General features: G+C 39.8%; 2 protein-coding genes across 3 annotated transcripts in view; both read left to right on the forward strand.

Annotated features, from left to right (window-relative positions):
* The window catches only part of rasa3 (RAS p21 protein activator 3), a 50,827-nt gene extending 44,102 nt beyond the window's left edge, over positions 1-6,725 (forward strand). For both annotated transcript variants that reach the window (XM_061670180.1, XM_061670181.1), the window contains 6 exons: positions 1,100-1,206; positions 1,811-1,893; positions 2,002-2,210; positions 2,296-2,399; positions 2,517-2,700; positions 4,251-6,725. In XM_061670180.1, the coding sequence (XP_061526164.1) occupies positions 1,100-1,206; positions 1,811-1,893; positions 2,002-2,210; positions 2,296-2,399; positions 2,517-2,700; positions 4,251-4,326 (763 nt within the window). In that variant the 3' untranslated portion in view covers positions 4,327-6,725. The remainder of the gene's footprint in view (positions 1-1,099; positions 1,207-1,810; positions 1,894-2,001; positions 2,211-2,295; positions 2,400-2,516; positions 2,701-4,250) is intronic.
* Positions 6,726-8,154: 1,429 nt separating this feature from the next.
* Positions 8,155-19,608, forward strand: part of pros1 (protein S) — a 14,019-nt gene continuing 2,565 nt past the window's right edge. Inside the window, exons 1-13 of the mRNA XM_061670182.1 lie at positions 8,155-8,320; positions 8,794-8,951; positions 11,085-11,109; positions 11,189-11,272; positions 11,972-12,094; positions 12,170-12,295; positions 15,825-15,953; positions 16,239-16,479; positions 16,999-17,185; positions 17,308-17,472; positions 17,599-17,767; positions 19,298-19,434; positions 19,534-19,608. The exon at positions 19,534-19,608 is cut by the window's right edge and continues 154 nt beyond it. Of these exons, the coding sequence (XP_061526166.1) occupies positions 8,254-8,320; positions 8,794-8,951; positions 11,085-11,109; positions 11,189-11,272; positions 11,972-12,094; positions 12,170-12,295; positions 15,825-15,953; positions 16,239-16,479; positions 16,999-17,185; positions 17,308-17,472; positions 17,599-17,767; positions 19,298-19,434; positions 19,534-19,608 (1,686 nt within the window). The 5' untranslated portion in view covers positions 8,155-8,253. The remainder of the gene's footprint in view (positions 8,321-8,793; positions 8,952-11,084; positions 11,110-11,188; positions 11,273-11,971; positions 12,095-12,169; positions 12,296-15,824; positions 15,954-16,238; positions 16,480-16,998; positions 17,186-17,307; positions 17,473-17,598; positions 17,768-19,297; positions 19,435-19,533) is intronic.

The raw sequence follows: 19,608 nt of genomic DNA on the forward strand, positions 1-19,608 counted from the left end.
TCCTCTCCCGTGTCACGGTTAGATGCTGCTGCACTTTGCTTTATTTTGCTGGAGGTAAATCAAGTGACATCTTTGTGTGACACTTTGTGCTCAGCAGGCCGATGTGCACGGGCACCGCAAGGGTGTCTAAAGTCAAGCGACAGCCATAAAGCTGATTTACAGCGTTTTACTCAGCAGACATTGCTAACGTGGACAGCCCCTCTCGTTCCTCGTCATGCCAGACGTGACAGCAGGGATTGGTTACTGTACACACATTCCTGGCTTCTCATATATCTGCCCACATCCTGACCCCTTTGTCCTCTATGTATCCACTGTCACCTTATTGCTGCACATGAGACACTCCAGCACAGCTCCAAACGGTTTTACACAAGGGAAAAGCTGCACGTTTGGTGCTCAGGAATGTGAAAAGGATACAAATCTCACTGTGGAATTCCGCTGTGTCATTTCCCAAAAATAGTATGGCCCTTAGATACAGTATGAGTCTCTGTTGTGTTCACGTTTCTGGACATGTTTTATCAGTTAACACCAGTGTCTTCTCTGTCACTCTTACTGGCAGTTTGCAAAAGAACACCATTTCCAATCTCCCACTATTAGTCCAACCACTTGTTGCCAGGTTATAAATATAACCTGGAAATCCACTTTGGATTCGTAACCCAAACAGTGATTATTTGCTTATGTCTTGTACTTGTGAATAGCTTGTGGTTTCTGTTTAGCTACATACGTAGTTTAATAGCGAAGCAACACTATTACTACTCATACTACTTCAAAGTATCTAATCAGTGTGAAGAAATATATATATTTTTTACTGGGTGAGTTAGTTTATGAATTTGAGCCAACAAATAATACAAGCTATGTCAAGGTGTTTTCTATGTCCCCAAGTAGGCTGTCATTTTACTTTCCATCAATTGACAAAATGAGCTTACTGTGTATATAGTGCAGCAGCAATCAATACAACTGACTGCAAGAGTGGAAACATACATTGCGACAATACATTAAAACCTATGCACAAAGGACTGCACTCTTCGCACTGTAAATACCTTGAGTTGGAGCTCATCTATAAATGTTTTCAGCTGAATGTCTCTTTTTTTTCCCCTTTCAGATTTATGATAAAGAGAGCGCAAGGAAGGAACCGGTTTGGAATGAAGAACTTTAAAAAGAGATGGTTTCGTCTCACCAACCATGAGTTCACTTACCACAAGACTAAAGGTGAAGTTGTCCATTCGTGTGCACTTAAAATGGCAGGAGGCTGAGAATGTTCCGAATTTACATAAACAACATGTATAACCAACACGTCATGGGAAGACTTCATCATTTTCTCAATTTCTATAATTTGTAGTGTCTTTTTACTTCAATAATGTCTTCTAAACTGGCTGGTCGTTCATAAAATGTCCATCCATCCATCCATTTTCTGAGCCGCTTCTCCTCACTCGGGTGGCCGTCGTTCATAAAATGTATCACTGTTAAATACTATTTTAAAAAAGTAAATGGAAAGTAGATGCGCAGGAGGAAGATGTTCACTCAAAGTATTTCCATAACACGATCACTGTTTTTCATTTGAAAAACAAAATTCACAACATTTTGGAAATAAGAAAGGATATAATGGATTATAACAAATAATGAGGTGAGATGATGGTGGGGCATTATTTGATTAAAAAAAATTGTCATTGTATATCTTTCATGAATTGTTTTCTATTCACTCATACAAAATAGTACAAAGATTAGTGTGGGTGTGTCACCCACTGATAAGTATTGGCTTTGAAAAGAAATCCAAATCTACAACTCCACTAATGCATGACCTCTTTACCTCCAGGAGAGGGAGCTTTGTGCAGCATTCCCATAGAGAACATTCTGGCTGTAGAAAGGCTGGAGGAGGAGTCATTCAAGATGAAAAATGTAAGATCTTAACAAAAAATATATATATATATATTTTACAGATTTCAAGAAAACCTTTCAATTAATCATGGCTTCCCTGTGTTGTTCCGTCCACTCTCCTCCCTCCAGATGTTCCAGGTGATCCAGCCAGAGAGGGCACTCTACATCCAAGCCAACAACTGTGTTGAGGCGCGAGATTGGATCGACATCTTGACCAAAGTCAGCCAATGCAACCGCAAGCGTCTAAGCACATATCATCCTTCAGCCTACCTCAACGGCCACTGGCTCTGTTGCAAGCTCTCTGCCGACACGGCGCCTGGCTGTACGCCCTGCACTGGGTGTGTGGAGTTGTTGAAAAACTTCTTGGGTGGTCATTATCTTTTTTTTTTGGTCGCTCATTTTCCTGTGTGCATCTGTTTCTAGCGGCCTCCCTGCCAACATCCAGCTGGACGTAGACGGAGACAGAGAGACCGAGAGGATCTATTCCCTGTACAGCACATACATGACCAAACTGATCAAGATGCAAGGTCAGAAAGGGCAAAACGTCCTAATTTATGTTTGGCTTCAACTGTCGTGCATCGGTACAACTGTTATTTTACCTCACACGTTCTTTGTTGTTGGATTGTTCTACCTTCGGCCTGCAGAGGCCTGTGGCAGTAAGTCAGTGTACGACGGACCCGAGGAAGAGGAATACTCCAGCTTTGTCATTGACGACCCCCAGGAGACCTACAAAACCCTGAAGCAGATCGTTTCTGCTGTACAGACTTTGGAACAGCAGCACACCAAGTACAAACGAGACAAGTTCAAGAAGACCAAGATTGGCAGCCAGTACGTGCTTGTGCTTGTCAACTATATTTATTTATTGTTGTTTACAGCAGTGATTCACAACCACTGTACCGTGGCGCATTAGTGTGCCGTGAAAAATTGTCAGGTGTGCTGCTGAAAATTACCTAATGTCACTTAATTGGTCCCCCAAAAAATTCTTTACAGTGTATGTGGTGTTAGAGAGGAGGATGCAGGAGATAGGCGATCCCTAACGGGACAAGCCGAAAGGAAACGAAGAAGCGCCCTCGCGATATCACGGTTCACCTATTGCGGATTAAGTGCATTGCAGATTTTTTTTTCAGATTGATGATTGATGATTCGCCGTATTGTAGGCTTTTTATTGTATGCTGTGATTTTTTTGTGGTAAAATAAATGCTTATAAACATAAAACATCCATCCATCCATTTTCTGAGCCGCTTCTCCTCACTAGGGTCGCGGGCGTGCTGGAGCCTATCCCAGCTGTCATCGGGCAGGAGGCGGGGTACACCCTGAACTGGTTGCCAGTCAATCGCAGGGCACACATAAAACATTCAAACTGTAAAAAATAAATACATAAATAAAATAATTGTTTGTTTATATGTTCCCTGTGATTGGCTGGCGACCAGTTCAGAATGTACCCTGCCTCTCTCCCAAAGATAGCTGGGATAGGCTCCAGCACGCCCGCGACCCTAGTGAGGAGAAGCTGATTGGAAGATGAATGAATAATAATAATAATAATAATAATAATAAAGACATTCATTAAAACACATATTACAAGGAATAAAGTATTAAGCACGTAGTGCACAGTACTACTGTGCATTACTGTATGTTTAGGCATTTAAAAGGTATTTAAGAGGATAGAAAGTGTTTATAAGAGTATGGTAGATGTTTATAGGAATGTGGGGAAGATTAATAAGAGTCTGGGGAGGTTCATACACCTTTTTAAATATGTATAAATAATCAAAAACATATGTTGTTGTACTTTGCGGATTTCACCTATTGCGGAGGTGGCCCAGAACATAACCCCCACGATAAACATGGGATTACTGTACTACAAATAATGTATCGTTGTTCATCTATAAATTCCAGTGCTATAGTGACAGGCAGAACAATAAAATGCTCTTCCACTTGATGGCAGGAAGTGCAATTAACCTGTGTATCCACCGGTTGCCATTCATACAACAGAGTATTAGCTTTGTGGTGACGTAGTCCAGGCCTCACTTAACTGTAATATATACACTCACTGGCCACAACATTACTGTCGGTCCACCTGCACAATCTAATTAGAAGTAATATAATAGCTAACAGAACGTATGTTTATGAATGTGGGTGTCGTTTGCAGTAGAGCACTGTATCATTCCAAGAGATGTTTCTTATATTGTATTTACCTTATTTCTTGAGTTGGGAGGGTGCAGTGAACATATTGTTGAATTAATACTGCGCAGTGACAGTTAATACTGAGCATTATTGTTTTTATAGAGCCAAATTTTACCGTTCAATAAAATATGGAGTACTTCTCATGATCAATCCTTCATCCCATTACAGCTAACCACTAGTTCTCCTTATTTCCTCAGAGAACATCCAATAGGGGACAAGAGTTTCCAGTGCTACATCCGTCAGCAGTCAGAGAGCTCCACCTATTCCATCTGACCATGACTCTTGAGACTCCTTCGGTGATGTTCACAATCGGCACGTTGGACTTGACAGTAAATCACAGTCCATTTGTTCTGAAGTGGCTTGCACCTGATATGCTGAATTCAGGGAAAATACCAGTTTTAAGTTTCCTACCAGGAGTATCACGGGACAGTGGTGGTCTCAAGATGCATCACTCCACATATATGGAGAAAGAGACCTCAGATTAGAAGAGGAACATAAGTCGAGTAAGAAGAAGAAGTTGAAGAACTTCATCCTTTCTGTGCGATGATGACAGAACAAACCTTTTTACTGGACAGCTTTTACAGTGAACGACATGCACTTTAATTGCCTCCAAATCAATGACTTGCAGCACATTTTCAAAAACTATATTTTATGGCTTTCATTTGTATTTTGGTTTTTGTAATAGTTCTTTGTGTATCGCATCTCACAGACCAAAACTTAAGAAGGAGCAACAGTATTCCCTATTTTTTTCCTGCCTAGGAATATCGGGTCGATAGCTCACAAAAACAGATTGACGGGACCAAGTGCAGCCTGATGCGCTGCACGTGTGAGAGAAATCACACTCCACTAGCACCCACTTCCATTGTTTATCATCAATGTGCTAACAGATGCTGAGCTTGTATTTGCTGTAGTGTTTTGATGTCATGCCCTGGCCTGCTCTGTGAGATTTCAACTGAATCAAAAAAAAAAAACCTGCAAGGCTTGTTTGGCTTCTATCCTAGCAGTTTGAAAGCCGTTGGCTTTGCATGTCTTCATTGTTGGAGGTCTTTGGCATCAGGATGGAAATGGTCTCAAGCTAAGTACTAAATGCTTCACCCGTTTCACAATCTTATACATTAGCCACACATACGTGGTCATAAGTCATTTGGTTACAGATTGTGAAGACCATTTATCCATGCATGAGGAAAGTTCACAAAAGACAGATCATCTAACATCCTGAACAAAAATAATAATTTTTATTGTGGCAACAGTTGCAATTGAGCTGGAAATTTTTATCAAAGGGGCTGAGATCACTTCTACCTGTATGCAGAGATAAAAGTAATGGCATCCATTTGTTTGTTTATTTTCTGTCTCGGTTTGAAGACAGAAGACCAACTACCCCTCAACTATGAAAATAGAGGAATCTTCACACAATTCTCGAGCAACTGAGAATTGTCTTTAGCTTTAGACCTAATTCATACATCTTCCGACATTCAACCCATCTCAAGTTATTATCGTGAAATGGGTCATGGTTACTAGCTGTGTTTCCTATTGGCTGCCTAATAACTTTATTTTAGTGATGTAGCTGTGCGTTGCAGTGGAAACATGGGCCTGTAGTGTCAAATGTATTTGAGATGCTGCCTGCTGCCAAGCTTGCCCATCAGCACCTCATGATCCGTTGAAGGTACTGGATTTGAATTGTTCTGACATTATTGGGTGTGTGTGTGTGTGTGTTGTCATTGCATCCTCTCTTTGTTTTATTCATCATCATTACATCATTACATTTTCTTGCCAAACCAGTGCATGTGTTGTCATGACAGATTCCAGTCACACAGACTTTATATCTCAGAATTTAAGAGCCTGGTTGTGTACCCTCAGTGGTGGTGAGTGCCAGTCATTATCTCTTTATTAAAAGGTGTGTGTGTGTGTGTGTGTGTGTGTTTATACCTGTGATGTTTAAAAAGCAGACACTCTGCTGGATAACATCTATTTAGTTAGCCGGTTCTATGAATTTGACTCATTGTCGTACAGACATCTTGCATCTGAGTTGAATGACTGAAGTGTTTCTTAATGTACAGTATGTGCTTGTGAGCGTGTGTGTGAATGTGTAGCTGACATGCCAAGTGAATTAACCCAGTGTTAGCGGTGAGAAGGCAGCATGCCAGTGGTAATTTTTTATTATTTTTTTAAAATCACTGCCTGTAATGATACTAATGCAACTGTCTTATGTTGTTCCTGTACTTCTTAATATGTACAACCACAGTTCTTTATCATAGAACATAATTAACTCCCTCCAAACATGCACGTGTGTCCATTAATGTCTCAGGTTTATAGTATAAACCACACACAACCAAGCCCGGTCATTCACATTATTTTTTTAATTAACCGTCTTGCAAACATCAGCTGTGTTTTGGGGAAAATTTGTTAAAGTAATGGCAACATCTCCCGCCCTGAAGTCTACAAAGGACTGATTTATGCAAAACAAATTCATTTTCCCACCTTGCAATAATATTGACCTTACCCCATGAATTTGCAAATTAACAACACGCAAAATCAACATGTATTTGTATTTTGTACATATATTTTAAAAGTAAAATGAGCTTATTGTAAGTGTACTGTATATTCAACAGTGGGATGAATGGTGAAATGTATTGTGCTCTTTTCCATTAACAAAATGAAAATATTAATGCAAATGTTGTGTCTGTGTCATTTGTCAAAAAACTCGGTTAGACTGCACACCACTGGATTTTTATTTATTTGTTATCTTTTTAAAATATCAAACTTTTGCAAATAAAATAATTTAATAACAGCATTTGGTATGAATGTAATCAGCTTTGTAAAACTCACCCAAGCCAGATATTTCGGGTCATTTGTTGCCCTTGTCTGTTTGATTTTCAAATGGAGAAAAACTGGCATGTAATATTTGTAATACTGTTCTGCCATGTATTGGAAACATTGGTATTGGATGACTTTTAACTGTTAAAACAACTTAACCGTGTTCTCCGATGGCTTCCTAACATCTTTCAGATGGGTATTTGTAAGATGTTGAGCCAGTGCAGTGCTTATTTGTATATATTACACAAGAGTTTGGATTTCTACTGGAAGGCGAAGCATTCTTTTAACTCGAAATTGCAGTTGCCCCAGAGAATGCGTGTGAATGCTGAGAAATGCCCTTATCATGATGAATACCAGCAACAACAACAAAAATAAGGATGATAACACAAAAGTGCATATCACAGCAATGTCCGTACACCATCCAAATGCAATATATTCCTTACAAAGGTTGTGAGCGATGAATGAATGTCATCAGAGGAATCTGACTGGATGCCAATACGTGTTTTGATCTTCCTGTAAAAAGTCATGACATCCTTGCTTATCACTCCCATCCTCTTGCTTTTGATCGTCTTGCGGAAAAAGTACTATTTTTGGAGGCGATATTTCAGCTGAGAAGAATAATAGCTCACTTAATTGGCTGCACATGTTCTTTGATTGTACTTGCTTTATTTTTTAGAAATTTAAACGCTTTTGATGCCCAATAACTACGGTATTTTTCAAATGCTCTTCCCTTGTTTCAAAAATAGATTTTTTTTTTCAACCTTTGTAGCTGAATACACGACGAAAAAAAGATCAACAGATAGAGGTAAAGCCATGCAAGGGTTAGATCTCGTTTGACAGACGAATTGGGATGTTGGGGACTTGTGACTGAGGAGGAACAGGGACAGCACTTCAGTGACATTGGAGTCACATGGGTGCATTAACAATGACAACGAAACATATTTAAGATGATTTAAGATAAAAAAAATTTAATGTCCAATAAATAAGGATTTGTTGCCATTTTGTTGTGTCTTGTACCATTTATTTTATTAATCACCCCCCCCCCCCTTCCGTTGTGACCGTAATCCAAAGATGTTGTTTTCTTCTCAGTCCACGAAGTGTGCAAATTCAGCAACAGCATGGTTGGCCCACATTGTGCAGCTGCAGCGCTGACCTCCCGGCGTGCATTGTGCGGAGTAAATCTGTTTTCTGGATGAGTTCCACCCACCAGCACTTAGTGCGCGCACACAGTCAGTCACACACGCACCTCGCTGACCCCCCCCCCCCCCCGCCCCTCCCCCCACTGCCCACCCCAGCTCTCGCATACCGCTTTCGGGAAGAATCAGGTTTGAAGTCAGTCTTTTTACCGGAGCCAAGCGGGGCCTAGCGGGACTTGACGGCTCGACTATGTGGAGACAGAATCTTGTCTCGGCATGTCTCGTTTTTCTGCTGACGTTCGCCGATGCTTCGCGATGTAAGTTTGCGCTTGTTTTGATCCGTACCCAAAAGTTTTTGACTCGAGCAACTTTGGGGAAACTTAAATGTTTTTGTTTTTTTTTTTTTTTGGTGGGGGTTGGGGGGGGGTTATTGCTACGTCCAAAGAGTGAACACCAAGTGAGTTTTTAGATCCAAACTACAAACTCACGAGGTGCTTATACTAACAAAAGGTCATTTCTTGGAAATCTCAGTTTCGCAATGACCTCTTTTTTTTTCCAGGCCAGTTCATATAAGAGCAATTTGGCTTGGCCACTTCATCCATGCAGGCTCCAGCTCCATCTGCCAACTGTCAGGAGCAAACATGACTAAATTCCTGCTTGGATCAGTCATGTGTTATTGTAACATGAAGCTGCTTGGATTCTTGGATGAATCCTGTATGCGGGAACTGTATGATGTGCAAAAGGGACAACAACTTGTTTGTTGACACGTGTGTTTCCATGTGTGTCCCAGTTCTGAGCCAGAGCACAGCATCGCACTTCCTAAGCAGGCGCAAGAGGGCCAACTCTCTTTTTGAGGAGCACAAGAAGGGCAACCTGGAGAGGGAGTGCATTGAAGAGCTGTGCAACAGGGAGGAGGCCAGGGAGATCTTTGAAAACATCCCTGAGACGGTAAGAAGGACCGCCTGTCCTCACCTCACTGAGAGAAAAAAAGAGCACCTTGGGAGTTCATTGTTGGGAAGCCATAGACCGAGTTCATTCATCCATCCATCCATCCATCATCTTGAGGCAGGGCACACCCTGGACTGGTCCCCAATCAATCTCAGAGTACATATAGACAAACAACCATTCACATGGACAATTCAGACCTTCACTGTTTTTGGAATGTGTGAAGAAACCGAAGTACCCAGAGAAAACCCAAGCAAAAACATGCAAACTCCACACAGGAAAGCCGGAGTCAATATTTGAAACCCAAATTTATATAGCAATCTGCAGACGATAGCTTGTGCTGTAAGATGTGACTAAAATGGCAGGAAAGGCCTACTAGAACAGCTCAACTTTATTTGGGGTTAATCAGGAGCACTTTAAATGGTGGCAGGTGTGTCCTGACTCCCATTTATAGGTCCAATATTTTGGCCATTTAGACCTCCATAGAGTGACTCTAACATGGACTTTGTATAAAAGGGAACATTTCATAAAAAAAAAAACAAAAAAAAAAACACCTTGGTTTTGTCATCTCGTGTCCAGAAAAGGCCCCTCTGACAGCTAATTCTGTTTAACCTAGTTTCGTATCCGCTTTCTCCATATTTGGCTAAGACCGCCCCCCCCCCGCCCCCCTTCCTCTGATTGGTTGCCTCCGTGGAGAAGACCCACTTGTAAGAGCACACGTGTTTGTTTTGTCGACAGCGCTGCTCGGGAGTGGGGAGGTAAGCAGAGATCTTTGCTAGTGATGGAAATAAACTCGATAAATTGGAATGACCTGATTTCATTCATTCAGATTTCAGAAAAACGTCCTGAACTCAGGAATGCGTGGAGGATTTTAATTTATATTTCAGTTTACTGAGGCACCATATAGAGCCACTATAGCATCCCAAATACTAGAAAAAATTGGTTTGGTAAAATGTGGGACCTTTAATATGAGTTTGAATGTGACTGGGTAATTCTGAACACAGTCCGATCCCCATTTTTTAAAGGATATCCACTCAAACCGCCTTGTTTCAGTTTGGGTTTTTTTCACTCACTCTAACCAGAAGAACCAATAGTAATGTAACTCAGATATCCTTGGGGCTACTGTTAGTGTTATTACTAATAATAATCCAGCACCCACAATAGCCGATTTCATTAGTTGTTCAATCCACTCATGTTTACTTTAACAGTAATTAAATCCTTGTACATGATCAATCCGCTATATGCGGAACGTCACGTGACCAAACCTAGAAAACAGGTTAGCTGACAGGTTAGTTGACTTCCTGTTTATGCTACGAGGGGTTTGTGTGTCCCAATGATCCTAGGAGCTAAGTTGTTTGGGGCAACGAGCATGACTACTGTTTGATGACATGATTTTTTTTTTTTTTTTTTTTAAGCTGAACTTGCTAAAATTCAGTTTTCTTTATGGCTGGTGTGTATTATTTATTTGTACAAATATGCTATGACACCGTAGAAACATGAACGAAGCCTATACATTGAGTGCAGTCATTTATGGTGGCTCTTCAACAAAAGACGTTGTAGACATTTAAAGTTCCCTATGGTTACTTTGTCACCATTCAACCGAAGTGCTTAAACCCGTTTTGCCAAATGCGGAAGTAGATCGCGCAAATACCAGATTGGACTGGAGGCCAAGAAAAGTTAGGCTGTATTAAAGGGCTCATGATCGATGATTGATTAAAAAAAATAGTTTCAGTGTTTTACTCGAACAAAAGTGTCCAATTTTAAATTTTTGTAAATTGTTTTATAATTTTGAGATATACAGTATTCAATACCTACAGTGTTCCCCTGGTATTTTTTTGAGGTATAAGGACCGAGCCATGCCGCAAATATGTAATTGGTTATAGATGCCACAAAATGGAGGCAAAGCAATATTTTTATAATAGAAACGACTTTGGCATAAGCACCGCAAATAGATAAATTAGCGAATGCCGACAAACCGCCAAAATGCCGGGTTAACTGTAAACATTTTAGTACACTTCATGGTGCAGCATTGCAGTTAAACTCAAAAGCACTGAATAATTTGAGCTGAAACTGTCTTACTTCCTTACTGTCACTACAACATCCTAAAAAAAAAAAAAAAAACATTTTCTTTTACAGGACTACTTTTACCCAAGGTATGTTGGTAAGTTTGCAGACTGGACAATTTTTTTGATAGATTGGACAATTTCTCTCTTTGTAATTAATGCCAGTCTCTTTTTAAGCGTGTCTGGGCTCCCACCGTGTTGGCATCAACAACCACAATTCGGATTCTGACATCCCGTTGGATCTTCGGACCTGTGTGAAAGGTGGGATCTTCTTTTATGTTCCTTCGTTCAGTAATTCCCATCCACTATGTGCTGTGAGTGATTATCAGGTGTGGCGGGGGATATTTTCCAATTTCACTTAATTGGTCCGAAAATGATCTATTTACAAAAAAGTTATCTTCGTTCATCAGTCTATGCCAGCAACATATACTGACAGGAAGTCAAATTAAATGCTATTCCACTAGATGGCAGAAGATACATAATTAACCTGTGTAATCCACCTGTTGCCAGCACCAGTCAAAGGCATGCATTCACACTGAGCAAGTAAATATGTGAGTAAATTGAGACATCATCATTATTTAAGTATCCATCCATCAATCCATCCATTTTCCTCCGCTTATCTGAGGTCGGATCGGGGGGCAGCAGCCTCATATATATGTATGTGTGTGTGTGTGTGTGTATATATATATATATATATATATATATATATATATATATATATATATATATATATATATATATATATATATATATGTGTGTGTGTGTATACATATATATATATATATAGTACTTTTCGTGCCTTTTTTGTTTGGTGGTGTGCTGTGAGATTTTTTTAAATGTTGGGAAACACTGGCTTTGTTGGTCGCGAGAAATTGTCAACAAGAGCTTCCAGGTCACAGGTAAAGTCTGTTTTTGTCTATGTTGTTTCTATTACATCAAAATTTCTGTGTTGTTGAGCAGAAATCAGCAATCAGTGCACGCCATTTCCGTGCTACAGGGAAGGTACCAAGCAGTGCGTGGATGGTCAAGCCTCGTATACGTGTGTATGCAAGCCTGGCTGGAATGGTCAATGCTGTGAGAAAGGTGAGTTGTATTTAAAATCAGGTTTTAAAATGATTATTAGCCTTGCAGCCTTTATAAAATTTTACCATTGTACAGACATCGATGAATGTTCAGATCCCAACTTTCCAGCGGGATGTAACCAAAAATGTGACAATATTCCTGGAAGCTTCCACTGCACATGTAAAGATGGCTACTATCTCAGCCACAACATCAACTGTGTGGGTAAGACATCTGCACATTTCAGCTGTATTTTGTTCACTATATATAAACACTCTATACACATAGCCTTAGCTTTCTTTGTGCGTGTAGCTACATTTGCTATTCAGTGGTACTGAACAATTAATAATATACAGTTGAAACGAGATATTTACATACACTATTTTAAAAAACATGCTTCTCCCCCCCCCTGTCTGACATGAAATCAGACTAAACCTTTTCTGTTTCACGTCAATTAGGATTACCAAAATTATTTGTAAATGCCTAAATAATGAGACAAGGTTTTTTTTTTTTTTAAAGGCGTTCATTACTTTCTTCAAAGTCAGAAGTTTACATACAGTAAAATTACTATGCTTTTAAACAATTTTGGGAAAACCCAGATGATGAATTCATTTAGTTGGAAGCTGGTGATAGGTTTGTTGACAACATTTGACTTAATTAGAGACACACCTGTGGATATATTTGAACTAGGCACACCTGAAACACCCTGCGTCTTTGTGTAACATCATGGAAAACTAAAAGAAAAATCTGGCAAAATATCAGGAAGATAATTGTGGACTTCTTCAAGTCTGGTTCATCCTTGGGTGCAATTCCCAGATGCCAGAAGATGTCCTGTTCATCTCTTCAGATAATTCTATGCAAGTATAAACACCACGAGAATGTACAGCTATCATGCCGTTCAGGAAGGAGACAGGTTCTGTGTCCCAGGGATGAACATGCGTTGGTCTGATATGTGCAAATCAACCCAAGAACAAATGCAAAAGACCTTGTGAAGATGCTGGCTGGAGCTGGTAAGAGTGTGTCATCATCCACATTGAAACGAGTACTGTACTGACATGGGCTGAAAGGCGAAGAATCCATTATGCCAAAAGAAACAACAACAGATTACAGTTTGCAAATGCACACAGGGACAAAGACCCTACTTTTTTGAGACATGTCCTTTGGTCTGAAAAAAAATCAATTCACTGAGACTCGTACCTCGCCTTTGTAGAATTTTCATTTGAGTCACGCGCTCTTGTGAAAAAGCGCTGCTGTGCTATCAAAACAGCTTCCAGTGGCTTCAGTTAGGCGATACAGTAATTATCATGATATGTGACATCGCTGACACAATCTCGTTTACTCCTGGGACGCTTTGCACTCTGCCATCTTGTATGTTTGAATGCGAAAGCTAGTTTTTTTTTTTTTTAACGGTCTCGTGTTTTGTGACTGTGTCGCGCAAGCAGCTCGCCTTGGTCGTTCACGTGGCTGTGGCTAGCTTGCTGGCTGTGTTGCCACAGTTACCTTGAAATAGTTACGCAGTTAGTTTACTGATTACAAGAGCTTAAAGTAACTTAGTGACTTTACTGATTGCTTGTTTTAATACCACTTAAAAACAGCATTAGTTTAACCTCACCCATTACTTGGTAATACACGCCCCACAAGTTACAAAATAATGTCATCAACATGAACCAATAACTTAAATATTTGTGTATAGCTTGAAGCCACATTAAATGAGCTTATTAGTGTATACTTGACATGCCAAATACAGTAAGTAACTAAACATGTAATCAAGTGCACTATTCACAAGTACACGTCTCTAAAGACTCTTTAACTGACAGAAATACAGGGATGGCAAGGTTACTTTAAAAATGTATTCCGATATGGGTACAAGTTACCTGTTAAAAAATTGTAGTTCGTAACGTCATTTGAATCCGGAAGCTAGTTAATTTTTTAGAACTGTCTCGAGTTTTGTGAGTTTGCATTTTCTCCTCGTGCCTGCGTGGGTTTTCTTCGGGTACTCTGGTTTCCTCCCACATGGCGACCAGTTCAGTGTGTACCCTGCCTCTCTCCTATAGTCAGCTGGGATAGGCTCCAGCACGATACGGTACGGAAGATGAATGAATGAAAACATATATATATATATGTACATATATATATATATATATGCATATATGTGTGTGTGTGTGTGTGTGTGTGTGTGTATATTTATATGTATATATATAGGGGGAACGGTGGTCGACTGGTTAGAGCGAACTTGCAGCACTGTTTCATCCAATTCCTCCATTTTGGTAGCTGAGCTCATATATGTGCGTCAGTGTAATCGGTGTACCAGGAAATCGTGCACAGACAAAGGTTCCTTGTTGTTTGCAGCACAAAATGCGATTAAAATATGCAATAATTTTTTTAAATGAATTAATTTGTTTGCAATTAATTAATCATTATTAATGTATTAAAGTCCCACCCCTAATATGTGTGTGTTTGTGTGTGTATTGTCATCGGCTCGCTGATTATTTAAACTCGCTAATTTGCGATTGGCCCTAAAAATCCCATTTTGGAGTGGGCATCACAAAGCCCTGAGCTCAATCCTATTGAAATTCTATGAGCAGAGCTGAAATGGCATGTGCACGCAAGGTGGCCTCCAAACTCAGCTCAGTTAAATCAGTTCTGTCAGGATGAATGGGTCAAAATTCGTGCCAGCTTTTGTAAGAATCTATGATATCCTTCATATACAAAACGTTTGACCCAAGTCATACAGTTTAAAGCCAACTGTCCCAAAAATGTATGTTGAAATGAAAGTGAACTTCTGACATAGAAGAAAGTAATCTAAAAGTAACCCTCACATTGTTCTTGTATTGAGCAAATATAAATAATTAGGGTATTTCTAGCCAGAAAAACAGGAAATGTTTAGTCTGATTTCATGTCAGACAGTGAGGGAAAAAAAGTGTTTGTCTTTTTGTGTAGTGAATGTAACATCTGGTTTCAACTGTAAACATGTGCCTTTCAAATATGATAATGCTAAATGTTGATTCACTGCCAAAGAAGTGTTAATGTCATGCTCATGATTGTGGTTGGCTGTGGAACCTATTGTAGAAATGCAGCTGCTTCAAAGTGTTGAGCAGCTAAGCAAACGCATACAATAGTCCCTATTCCCTACGTCCTCAGCATATTTATATGGATTTACAGTATGGAACCTTTGGTAATCCTGCTGTTTCTAAACCATCTTTTCTTTCATTGACTTGAAGTCCTCTCAAGGAATCAGAAAAGATTGTTTAGTTGTATTTTCCCTTCAACTTTAAACGGACAACATCCCTCTTATTTGTTGTTGCTTGCTGTCTCACATTAGAAAGTAGTACTCTGATTTATCACTGTTTATCTTGAGTTAGTTCAGTACAAAGTCTCTCTAAACATGCACTGACTCAGTGAGAAACATTTACTTTCTCACATTTTTGATAGGTTAAGGTTGTTTGCGAATAGCTCGTCACTGTGAACTGTTAAGTTGGTTGACCTTTACGGTCCGTTAAGACTTAAAAACGGTATTTATTTCTACATTGTGTAAGGCTTGTGTCGGACAGAAATTAATTATTTTTCAAGTAAAACATCTCCTAGATGTTGAAAGTGGGAATTGTGTATGCTGATAATAAATATAATTCAGTAAAATAAGTTTTACACATTAGAAGCAATTGAAGGGTTTGGGTCTGTTTTTTCTTGTTCACATTGTAAAAGGTGGAAGGCTCAAAAGATCTTATGTCTCTCTCTCTCTATTGACTCTTTTTAGACGTCAACGAGTGCCGAATGTACCCCAGTATTTGTAAAGAGCCTGCGAAATGTGTCAATACACCAGGCACGTTTGAGTGTCAATGTCCAGCAGGGTTGAAATATAACTTCACTTCCAAAAGCTGCGATGGTGAGTAATAAACCCTAGGAAGATATGTTATTTTGCAGCATAATGCACACATATTAAAAGCAATTTTCCCTTCCAAATGTACTGTTGTACCGCGTAAGGAAAAATAATTTGGTGAGAGGTGATCAGGCACCAGATTTAGGTCCCGTGTGGAGATAGTAGAAAGTTCCAGGAAGACAACTGTAACTGCACCCGTTAACTGGCTGAATTCTGTCCCGTTGTTCTTCTGGAACTTTGTGTCATCCTCACACAGGATCTCTTGGGGTCTTTTTGAATTCATCATTGCAGATGTGGATGAGTGCAAGGTGGGCGTGTGCGACGGCACATGCATCAACAACGTGGGCAGCTACACGTGCCACTGCGATGGCCGCCAGGGTCTTCGGCTGGCGGATAACAAGCACAACTGTGAAAGGATCCCGGTCTGCCTGGAGTTGTACGACTTCAAATATGCTGAGATGTTGTACCTGGGGGAGCAATTTGGAGGGCTTCCTGTGATATATCTTCTTTTCCGTCTGCCAGAGACAACAAAGTGAGTGTAACAACCCTCAGTCATGTGTCTTGAAGTTGGAATTGAGCCACAACATGTAAGAAACAGAAACATAGTCGAATCAAAAATGCACAATACAATTTTTTCTCAATTACTTTTTTCATAGCAGTCCTTATGACATAGTGAGACATGTAGAGATATAAATGAATGCTGAAGTCGACAGAGACATGTATTTGCAATGACTTCAGTTGTTGTTTTTTTGGCCATTGTCACACTCCATCCATCCATCTTCCACAGCAAGCTGATGCCTATCCCTTCAGACTCTGGCCCAAAAGTGGACTCCACCCTAGATTAGTCGCCGAAAACATGCAGTCATTGCATGGGAACTGAACCCATGCTCTCCCTACGGAAGTCAGACGAATAAACCACTAGACTATCGACTTTTATTATTTATGTATAATCGGTAGTTTTGCATATGTGTGAATATGAACAAATCAAATGAATGTAAAATTATTTAATTGCCGTCCCATTAACACTTTCAGTTGTGTTTCTGATTGCCAGGTTTGCAGCAGAGTTTGACTTCCGCACATTCGACCCGGAGGGAGTTATTCTCTATGCAGAATCCTCCCAAGACTCATGGTTCATGCTGGGGCTACGAGGCGGCCACATCGAGGTCCAATTTAAAAATCAGCACACTTTAAAGGTCACCAGTGGAGGCAAAGCCATCAACGATGGACAGTGGCATGTGGTAAAAAGATTTGAATGCAGGATTAACATGTTGCACATTTTTAGAGTGAGGGTGGACTGATACAGTATGTGTTCATGGTTTATGCTGCTAATCATGACAGCAGCACTATGTGTGACATGCAGATTTCTGTGGATGAACTGGAGAAGAGCATCAGTGTGAAGATCAGCAAGGAAGCTGTGATGAGCATCAACAGTCCAGAGAGTCTATTTACGGGGGTTAATGGCAAACTGGAGACCAAAGTTTACATCGCTGGTCTCCCCAACCGCACCAACAGTCTCATCAAACCTGTAAATTGACATCCTGAAGTGCACCATTATTTTATTTTATTCTGTGTTGCACCTCATTCCTAATAACAGATGATAATGATAAGAACCTAAATTGGATGAACCACTCACGATCCATCTGTCCAATAGATCAACCCACGACTTGATGGCTGCATCCGGGGTTGGAACATGATGAACCAGGGAGCATCTGGGGTGAAGGAGGTCATCCAGGAGAAGAAAAGTAAACACTGCTACGTACATGTGGAACGGGGAACTTTTTTCACTGGGGAAGGATTGGCACGCTTCAATATTGACTACAGTGAGTAAGTTAATTCAGACTTTATCAGTCCCCATAGGGAAATGTCCTTTACCATATACCAAAACAAGACTATTCTACTTAAATAACAAGAGTATTATTTAAACTGAGTGTGTGGTGACGTGAGAGGAAGAAGTGAGTACTTGTGGCATACATAAAAGCTCAATTGAGCTCCACATTTTGCGATTGAAGACTGCTGGTGATTTATTTATTAGGCATTTGTACATGATTTGGGAGGTGCTGAAAGACACCTGAAATTAATCCCAGCACCCCTAAAATTTGAAGAATAAAAAAAAATTCTGCTTTCTTCCTTCCTTTCCATCCTTTTTAAACAACCTAAAAAAAGGGGGTTGGGGGGGGGTGAATATACAGCACTTGGTTGAAATTTAATATTTACCATTACCTCAAAAATGGTTTTCGCAACTCAGTCCCTCCCACATCTCCCCGACTGGGCTCTGAGCGCTCTACCTGCACAGAGCAATACGCTGCCTTCCAGTGATATGGTGTAAATACCTGGCTTAAACTAGGATATGTGGCACTTTTCTTAACTTCAAACGCTCAGTGCCAACACACTATTATCATTACCAGTCCTCATTTATGCTACATTAATTCATAGGTCAGTGTTTATATTGTTAGGTAGACGTTAGCTCTTAGCTGACATTTTTCTAGCTAGGAAACGATTCAGGTGGTCAGACCGAACCACTTTCCTCTCGTTGAATTGGAATGAGTGACGTTACATACATGGGATAATATTAAAGCCAAGGTGCTACTGAATAGTTTACTACCTGAAAGCGCATTAACATTATTACTCCTTTTATGATAGAGAGAGGGAGGAGCAAAGAGAGAAGTTCACATATTGGTATTCTATGTATTCACAAAACTCAATTTCTATGACTGTGTTTTACATGTTGTGCATTGCATTTCAAACAAAAGAAATCAAATAAAAATAACCCCATTTTTGGTACTCAAGGGAGCTAATTTACTTCAGCAAAAAATGCATATCAGCACCGTTAATGTGTGAATATATTTATTTTACGATTCCAATCCATTTTCCTTTCACTGTGGCTGAACATTGAAATATCCTTTTACCAAACTTGACAGTTTAGTCACCGACTTCCCCAAAAAGTGTTATGTTTTTCTTTCATAAATGTGGGAATGAAATTGCATTGAAATGTACAAAACAGTGAAATTTATCTTGCCTGACTGTGAGCTTAGCACCCCTAAACCTCAGATCCTAGAAATGCCTCTTATGTATTCTATATAGACTAGGAAAATATACTGTATAACACAATAAATATATTATGTTGAGTAGGATATTCGGCATTAGTGTTTGGTAATTTAAAAATAAAAGCAATGTCCAAAGCTGTTTGAAAAAACGGTTTGTGCTGTTCGGTAAACTAAAAATAAAACCACATTTTAGTGACATTACAAGGAACTATTTTTTTACATACTACTGACTTAATCTTCTAAGGCACTGTCTATTAATTCACTGTTTACAGAATCACACATATTTTTCCTCGTATATGTTTGTAGGCGACTCTGGAAGCTGGAAGGTGAATTTAAGGATGAATATACGTCCTTCAAGCAGCACAGGCATCCTCTTTGCCCTATTTTCCAACAACACAGTCCCGTTGTCTCTTGCTGTGCTAACAGACGACGAATATGATGCTGTATGTGCATATTAAACACTTGTTTGAAACAAAGCATGTTTCTTAATACCACCTGTCACAACGCACTTAAAATTGATTTGTGTTCTCCTTCTCTTGCAGAACCTGCAAGTTTTCTTGGATGGGGTTTCAGTGGCAACACTAGACTCATTGCTGTTATGTTACCCTGACCGATTA

This window comes from Phycodurus eques, chromosome 2 (genome assembly GCF_024500275.1).
Source record: "Phycodurus eques isolate BA_2022a chromosome 2, UOR_Pequ_1.1, whole genome shotgun sequence".
Classification (NCBI taxonomy): Eukaryota; Metazoa; Chordata; class Actinopteri; order Syngnathiformes; family Syngnathidae; genus Phycodurus; species Phycodurus eques.